The sequence below is a fragment of the Vigna radiata genome, chromosome 7, assembly GCF_000741045.1.
Source record: "Vigna radiata var. radiata cultivar VC1973A chromosome 7, Vradiata_ver6, whole genome shotgun sequence".
In the NCBI taxonomy this organism is placed as follows: Eukaryota; Viridiplantae; Streptophyta; class Magnoliopsida; order Fabales; family Fabaceae; genus Vigna; species Vigna radiata.
In genome coordinates, this window is record NC_028357.1 from 11,707,058 (window position 1) to 11,715,478 (window position 8,421).

At 34.9% G+C, this 8,421-nt stretch overlaps 1 protein-coding gene across 3 annotated transcripts; it reads right to left on the minus strand.

Moving 5' to 3' along the window:
- Nucleotides 1–4,231: 4,231 nt before the first annotated feature.
- LOC106767567 (homeobox-leucine zipper protein HAT5) lies at nt 4,232–7,757 on the minus strand. Of its 3 annotated transcripts, none has more exons than XM_014652489.2 (4): nt 7,097–7,757; nt 6,421–6,806; nt 5,710–6,194; nt 4,232–4,439 (listed from the first exon to the last, which is right to left on the minus strand). In XM_014652489.2, exons 1-3 carry the CDS (start codon nt 7,218–7,220, stop codon nt 5,745–5,747), a joined length of 960 nt encoding a protein of 319 aa, XP_014507975.1. In that variant the 5' UTR covers nt 7,221–7,757; the 3' UTR covers nt 4,232–4,439; nt 5,710–5,744. The 3 variants fall into 3 exon arrangements, with proteins under 3 accessions (XP_014507975.1, XP_022638849.1, XP_014507974.1); XM_022783128.1 differs by lacking the exon at nt 4,232–4,439 and adding an exon at nt 5,075–5,221; XM_014652488.2 differs by lacking the exon at nt 4,232–4,439 and having other exon boundaries at nt 5,657–6,194.
- Between the last annotated feature and the right edge of the window lie 664 nt (nt 7,758–8,421).

Below are 8,421 nucleotides of genomic sequence, written 5' to 3' on the forward strand. Positions count from 1 at the left end.
GGAGCATGAGTTAATGCAACAAATGTTACATAGTCATTAGGAAGGGAAAACAGATATATGCCACTAATTTTTTGAGTTCATATCGTTAGAAAAAAAAGTCTTGGTTATGAAGGGTATAGGATCCATTATTAAAATGTTGAACCGAATCCAAGAATCACTAGTGCAGAAAGGGTTTTAGACGTCTCTTATTTTGGACTTTTAACATCATTTCCACAACCGACGTTTATACGAGTGACGTTAATGGGACGTCGAAATTCCAAATAACCGACGTTTATTTAGACGTCAGTTCATGTCATCCCCGACGTCTAAGGCCACTATATAGACGTCGGACTAGGCCTCAACCGACGTCTAATGACACTATATATAGACGTCGGACTAGGCCTCAACTAACGTCTAAAGGCACAACACATACAACACACAAGAGTAAGGGTAAGCTAGGTTTCAAGAGCATACAAGTTATCATATAACATAACATAGAAACCATATTCATACAAGAAATAAAATAAAACGTCTTAGCATGTTATGACTCTCTAGACTCGTCCAGACTTAGAATGAATATCGATCTAAGGCGGGTTGTGCACTTGTGGTGGCTTCTACTGCTTTGCAAAGCCATTGCCAACGGGTTTCACCCTACCACACACACAAGTGTTAGTCCGTTACCGCACAATAGGCCTCCAAGAAGCGCCTACACTAGGACCTCTTACTACTCTCACCACACCATCAATCCTCTGTAAGTGAGAATGAAAGACCGTTAGAGTGTTAGGATAACCCCCCATAAAGAAGCCTCATATATTCATTCTAAACACTATGATGATCTCACCTAGAGATCTTACTTTGATTCTCAAAATCAAGTTATACTCCTCTTTGAATTCACAACTCAACATTTTCTAATCATATAGTCATATACAATATCATCTCAAACTATAAATCTATTATACATCATCATCCATGTAAAGCAGAAGAAAAAAGAACCAAAACAGAGCGAGCCAAGTCGCATAGCACACAAGGTAAAAAGGCAAGACAACAAAAATTCGCACAACGCACCACCCTTGGTGCACTAAGTGAATTTTCCTTATGGCTTGACAACAAAAATTCGCATAGCACACCCCCTGTGGTGCGCTGAGCGAATTATTCTGACAGCATGACAGTAAAAATTCGCATAGCGCACAAGGTGCGTTATGCAACTCTGCATAATCTGCAACACTCTAAAGCTTGCATAATTAAGCAACTCTACCCTCCCATACCAATTCTAATCATTTTGATGAACTTCTAGCACTCCTAACTTGATCTATATGATAAATTAAACTTACCAAATCAATTCTAACACTCCCTAACTTCATTAATTATCTAGTGATTAAGCATAGATCTATACTCTAAAACTTCTATTTCATCAACCTAGATACCAAATTCTAAATCTACCACTTAAAAAACTATTTTTAACACTTTTAGAACTTCTAATAAGTCAAATTGACTTATTTAAGTTGTCTAAATTGGCTAGAACAACCTGAAATACCCAATTCAAATTTTGACTACCTTTGTTCTCTTCATAGGAACTAAAACCCCCAATACCTCACATGACTCTCTTCTATTAAATTGTTTAGCAGAATTCATTCCATTTAACCACTCCATATCATCACAACACTGCATTAATACCGGTTCATCAGCATCCAATTCACACAATTACAGAGTCAATCGACAGCACATGTTCAAATAGGAAAAAAATCACAAAGTTTCAGATTTACTAAAATCAAAATCCAACACAAAATATTCACATGCATTCTATCCTAATGTCTATTAAATCTAACTCATGCAACTCAAGCATTTCACAGAACAACAATTCATCTCATACAACCCTAACTCAAAAGAACAGAAAAGAACCCAGCTTCCCTTATCTCTAATGCACACAGTCGAGCTCAAGGAGACCCCAAATACGTCCTTTTTACTTTCAGAAATGCTAGGCTATCTACGGATCATCAATTGATGATGGATAACAAGTTTTAGAACTAAATTTAGGCTAGAATTGTGAAGGAAAACACCATGGGCTACATGCATCAAGATTAGTTGCATGTTTACAGCCCAACAGTTGCACGAAGAAGAGAAAATAATGTACTGGCGAGGAAATTGAAAAATTGATCGGATGGAAGCATGGCCTTCTACTTCGTCATCGCTAGGGCACTACCAAAGCTGAGATTTACTGGTTCAATGAAGAATGAATTTAGAGAGAAGGTAGAACTTAGAGGAGTTTAACCTCTAGAGAAAGAAAAGGGTTTGTAAGAATGAACTTGGAACTATATTAACATTTTTATTTATATTAAGAAAATGAAAATTTTAGGTTCTTACAAATACAAATCAATATAATATATAATTTTAAAATTACGAATGATAATGTAGGGTTAGTCATGAGGGTTAGTTTGTTAGTCCGCAAGAAAAAGTGAGGTGCAAACAAAGCATTTTAACTTGTTGATCTGTTTAGCCAATCCTAAATAACTTGTAACTCGCACGTGTCAATGACAGGACAAAATAGATCGACCTGCGAAACCTGTAATTTTTTTATTATATTTTAATATCTAAGTTAGACAAAATTCTCTTACTTTATTTTATTTTAGTTTGCTATTCCATCACTCCATACTTGAATAACTAAGTTATTTGCTTGCAATTGCTATAGTTTTTTTTTTAGTTTAGACAATAATTTATTTTTTATTTATAAAAAAATTAACTTTGACATATTTATTTAATATGAACTTAATCTTTTATACCTACTTAATTTATTTCTATTGTTAACGGGAAGTCAATGAATAGAATAAAGATGTGAAATATTAAAACAAAATTATAATTAGAACATTGTATAAATTGTGTGGACTGACTTGCAGGTCCAGGCGAACCAATAAAACCAATTGACAGTTCTTATACAAAGTACATAGACCAATCCAACTCAGGTTTTTACAAACCAAACTCTATTTAAAACTACATTCTATAAAAATTAATATAGTTGGTATACTAGTTGATGTGCGACGTATAGTTTTCTTACTAAGGTTTATATACTTATAAACCACATTTGGTTGTTTCTAGGAGGATCAATCATACATTTTTAACCACGAAATGCCAAAACATTTAACTTTATGATTAGGCTCCGTGTTGCCAGTGGGTCCTTCAACAAATTTACATGTAGTATATTCTGTGTTAATGTATATCTACCTTCCCATTATCAACATCTTAAGCTAGCTTTTCAATTCTTTACTAATTCATTTCCACCACTTTTACTTTCTTAGCCACAACCCATCCCTTTGACCTATCCATTTATAATCCAATAATTAAATAAACTAACAACTGGCTAGTGCTCATCAACCTTGAAAGATCAAAGTAAACATAGATGTTTAAAAGTTAAATTACAAGTGTTCTTCCTTTTCTAATCACAAACCTGACAGCTGAATAAGAATCCCAAAATATTATGATATTTTCCAACATACACGCAAGAGCAAGACATTCTTGCCTACTTTCTTTCAATTTCTAGAGTATACGCATTTAATCTTTTAAAACAAAATCAACAAAGTATTTACTGTTATTTCTTTAGTTTTTATCCCTCTTCGTATTCTTAGAATGTCTAGAACTATTAAATATCTTATTATGGACTTATAGCCGATCGATCGGTACGATGGCATACCGTCTAGCTGTTGACGTGCAAAAAAGAGTTTCATAATTATTCGGTTCCGACAACAGTTGAGCATAGTTAAAGCGTAATTAATATTATAACTGCTATAAAAGAGTGGTTAAGATTTACATTAATGATCATTAAAAGATAAATTAATTGATCAAATTTTATAAATTTTAATTTTCAAGTAAAGTCACTTTTACCATAACTAAATTACTTTAAGATCTCTAGATAAAAATTCTAACTTGAACGTCAAATTTATTACCAGAACAAGGAAAAAAAAAAGAGAACACATTCGACAAGACAGGAATAATACACAAGTGTCATAATTGTCCCATTACAACATAAACAGAATATATAAGAAAAGGAAAGGAGAAAAACATTTTCATTATTAGATTGAAAGAACACAGCTATTACATATCTTATTCTTATGAATATAACATTTTTTTCACGTGAATTATGTCAAACACACAACATCTTAAAAGTTATTTCCATTTATAACGTGTCAAAGAGAAGGGTGCCCCCACTGAATAAAATATGAAAGCAGATAATATTTTAAAGGGTGAGAACTTTTACATGAACTTTGTCATGGGCGAACCATGGTCCAACATAATCTATAATGGACAAGATTTCGTGAAGAAATAAATCATGGTTTCAAACGATGAAGAATATATTCCTACTGATAAAAAGGAAATCATGATCTACATTGTTGCAGCTTATTGGGTCGAAGAACTTCATATTAATCAGCATTAGGAATGGCAGATCATCGATAGTGGAAAGCTGATGATACCTATAAAGACGCACAAAAGTCATACTTCGGAATAATAAACCTTTATGCTAATAATTGAGCAGTACCCGTACGTTGCATGGGTTCCAATTTCAAAAGTACAAGTTCTCATTTAAAAGTAACCAATTTATAATTTTTGAAAAAGTTAAGGAAGTTCGGTCCCATTATTCATTTTTGAATTCAAAATCCTTATGATCAATTTTCAATGGTAATCAGAATTCTTAAGACACTTGTTAAGGAATCATAGGTGAGGTTTTTAGTAGAACACGTTGGAATATATTTTTCTTAAACCATTTAACGCGTTGAAACGATTTTAAATATATCTTTTAATTATTTAACTGAAACCATGGTAAGATCGATATAAATTATACCAATATTTCAATTAACATCCTGAATTGGCTAGTTGGGAAAATGTTCACACAAATCAAACTTGTTTCAGTGAACCACACCTGAACCTTGACTTGCACAGCAGATTCAGTATTTCACCATGTTTTGCGTTTGCTACTTTTTCCTCAATTTGGTTTAAAAGTCCAGTTTTTCACATACTGTTCCTGACAATTAGTTTAATTACACTTCTCCCAAGGGTGTGATTTCTTAAGGAACAAGCATTATTAATCCATTGATTTTTGTAACAACTTTTACAAACTTCAAGTGTCTCACTTCCACCACACGAGCAGGCTCCAAGACTTGCAGTTGATGTCAACAGTTTCAATGTGACCATATTCATTGATTTTGTAAACAATATCAAATGGGGTATGCCGTTGTAACACTTTATTGGTCCACTCCTGTCTCATCAGAAGAAAAAAAGGTTTCATTTTGAAATTTTGGTTCAGAAAAACTTCGCCCAAAAAATCTACCAAGGGTAACAGATGTGAATCTATGACCGTCTAGTAGAGTTTGTTGCGGATGGTAAAAAGGTTTAAGCTGTTAGATAGACATAGGAATTGGTGTTCCTTTTACTATCTTTAACACGTATGATAGTAGTGTTAAAATAACGTTTGAGACAACTAGTATCACATCAATATATATTAGTCATTAGTTCTGCTGAGTTTTGAAATTACTTGCGAATCATATTCATGGAAGAAAACATGTAATGATGAAGTAAATGTTACTAATGTAATCGTATATACTGAGAATAAAGCAATGGTTACGGTTTTGAAGAATTCAAAAGACAGTAATAAAGGTGGAATGGTGTGCACACATAAACTTTCATTCCAAAGTAGAAAAACAATACCAATTTTATTGATTTTGGTAGGGAGTTACAAGTGCAAACCTTAAGATTCTCCTAGTAGTGGTAGTAGTGAGGGCTTAACAAGACCAAAAACAGAAGGTTTGATCTTCAACTGGGAACCGGAACGTGAAAGGATTTTCAGGTGGTTCATCATAGCAGACATATTCAACTTCAAACTTTGGTAGAAGTGGCATGTTTTGGCTGAGGATGTCTTCCTCATCCTGTGAGAAATCCGAGTGGTCTGGTTCCAGAGCATGAGAGGAATCTGCAGGCTCAAAGAGTGAGGATTGGTTTCCATCAATGAAATGTGGGCTCTCCGAATCAAGCACGTCACTTTTAGCTGAATTAGCATCTTTCTGTTTGCTTATTACCATAACAGGAAGTGCCACTTTGGATTCATTTTTAGAACCTCCATTTATGATCAAATCCTTCTGCTCTTTATGCCCTGAGTTGACAGCATCACAGCTGGTATCATCCAAATTCTGTTTCTCTTTCTCTCTGGGAATCACCTTCATCAGAGAATAAACCTGTAACAAGGAAAAACTAAACTGATAATCTACTAAAGAACTTAATTCATGCAAAGGAAAGAAAGAGCAGAGGAAGATTTTTTGAGTTAGTGTTTGTTTATTACTGTTAAAAATACTATGTGGAATTTTTTCTAAACCACAATTTGTTGAGATTCACTAGTTTTGTTTGGTAGACCACAAAAAAGAAGTTAAATGGATGACTTTATTTATGTCTAACCATTGTTACCTCTTCCTTGAGTTTGTCATTCTCTTGAACGAGATTGTCATAGTCCCTTTTGAGAATGTCATAGCGAGCTTTCAGCATGCCATAGTCTTTTTCTAGCTGTTTGGTCTTGAACCTTGCCCTACGGTTTTGGAACCATATGGCCACTTGCCTTGGTTGCATGCCAAGTTCCTTTGCAAGTTGGACTTTCCTTTCGGGTTCAAGCTTGTTTTCCATCTCGAAGTTACTTTCAAGGAACTGAACTTGTTCGCTTGTGAGCCTCCTTTTCTTACCGGGTTGATGTGGGAATACCTCAAAATCCTCATCATCGTCGTTTTCTTCTCTCTCAACCCCTCGGAAGAAGGGCCGCCTATCCCTCACATTCACCACATTAACCAAGGATTTTGAGCCTGAATTCAAAACACCAGAAAGGATAATAACCAAGCTATAGAGTTCAAAAATAAACGGTTTTCAGTGAAAAAAAATAATCTTTTTTAACTTGGTTTCATATGGGAAAGATTCTTTATCAGAAGAAAACCAGTATATACAGGAAACCCAATTCTGATTTTGTTAAGAAAAATAGTTTCTAAAAGTTTAGAAGTTTTGATGAACAAAAGAAATCAGCAACTCCAAGGAGCTCATGAAGGCACATGCCAGAGACAATAATCAAGAAACCAAAAACACGATCATAGCAAATCACCTTGGAAAGAAGGTTGAGAGTTTTGAACCCAAAAGGTTTGGATATGCTCAGGGGAGCATGGAAGCCTTTCTTTTTGGAGTAGAAGCGTCATGCTTGAACCCCCATTCAGCTTCTCACCAGCCATGGCCCTTTTTATGGAAAGTTTTTGGTCAGTTAATAGTATATATAGGTAGAACTTGCAAGACTGTTAGGTGTAGAGTGTTGATAGAATTTAAACTAAAGGGTCATAGTCAAATATAGCGAATAGAAGGAGCAGAGGGATGAGGGTCTTTGGTTTGATGGTGAAAGGTGGAGGTGGTGGTGGTGAAGAATGGGGAGTGAGCATCATATATCCATAACAGACAGAGGAATCAAAATTGCAGGACAAAGGGTGGTGCATTCTTCTATGTTTTGAAAGAGACAGAGAGCATGGTGAGAGGGAGAAGCAAGAGGTTTATCTGCGTGTTGATGGGAATTGGAAATTTGGTGTTGAGTTGAGAAGTGATGTAAAGGGAGATTCTGTTTATGATAGTGGGGAACTATGATGGGGTTTATATGGAGAGTCATGGAATAGTGAAGCGATTGGGGAAACATTCACAAACTAGGCCCCTCCAACCACACACAACTTTATTTTTTGCATTTTGTTTCTTGGAATCTTCTTTCCTCACAAACCAGTTCCAACAAGGTACAGACTTCTTTTTCCTTCTTTAAGCAATTCATTTAATTAAGAAAACTACTTTATTATATACACTTATTTTTATATTTAGGAAAAGATATATACTTTCCCTTTTTCATATTTTCTTTAAAGTAACCTTTTTAATTGTGATTAACACGGTTTTGATAACCCTACTTACTTATTTAAATAGCAGGAAATATAATTAATTTTTAATTATTTATTAAAAGTAATGTTAAAAATATCCCTTCTTTTATATTTCTTTCGCTCCGTTTCGCCTTCTTAAACCCTTACGCATCACACGTTACAGCGAATCGCTCCCTCGCATCAAGCGCACCGTCGTGAGTCTGTGTACCGGCGCAACCGTCTTACCGGAACTCTTAGGGCCGCCGTTGCTCTTGAAGTCATTGTTGCACCAGCGTCTGAAGCATCTCCGCCTTCACACCGAAGGTTACTTCTTGCTTTATCTTCCATTGTCCTTAGTCATACTCCGATTTGGCCCCTGTTTTGTGATCAATTATGTCTCCCAAACAGTACTCTTTGGTTCCATGATAAAAATCCACATTAATTCATCATTCAATCAATATTGGAAAGGTGAACGCAGTTATATATACCAAATACCTAAATGTCGATTAAGCCTTTCATTATTTGTTGCATGTTGAAACTTTTCCTT

Coding starts and splice junctions, on each gene's coding strand:
- LOC106767567 (XM_014652489.2), bottom strand. CDS start 7,220: ATGGCTGGTGAGAAGCTGAATGGGGGTTCAAGCATGACGCTTCTACTC. Junction 6,807..7,096: donor CTCTCAACCTTCTTTCCAAG/GTGATTTGCTAT, acceptor TTTTGAATTCAG/GCTCAAAATCCTTGGTTAAT. Junction 6,195..6,420: donor ATGACAAACTCAAGGAAGAG/GTAACAATGGTT, acceptor TCCTTGTTACAG/GTTTATTCTCTGATGAAGGT.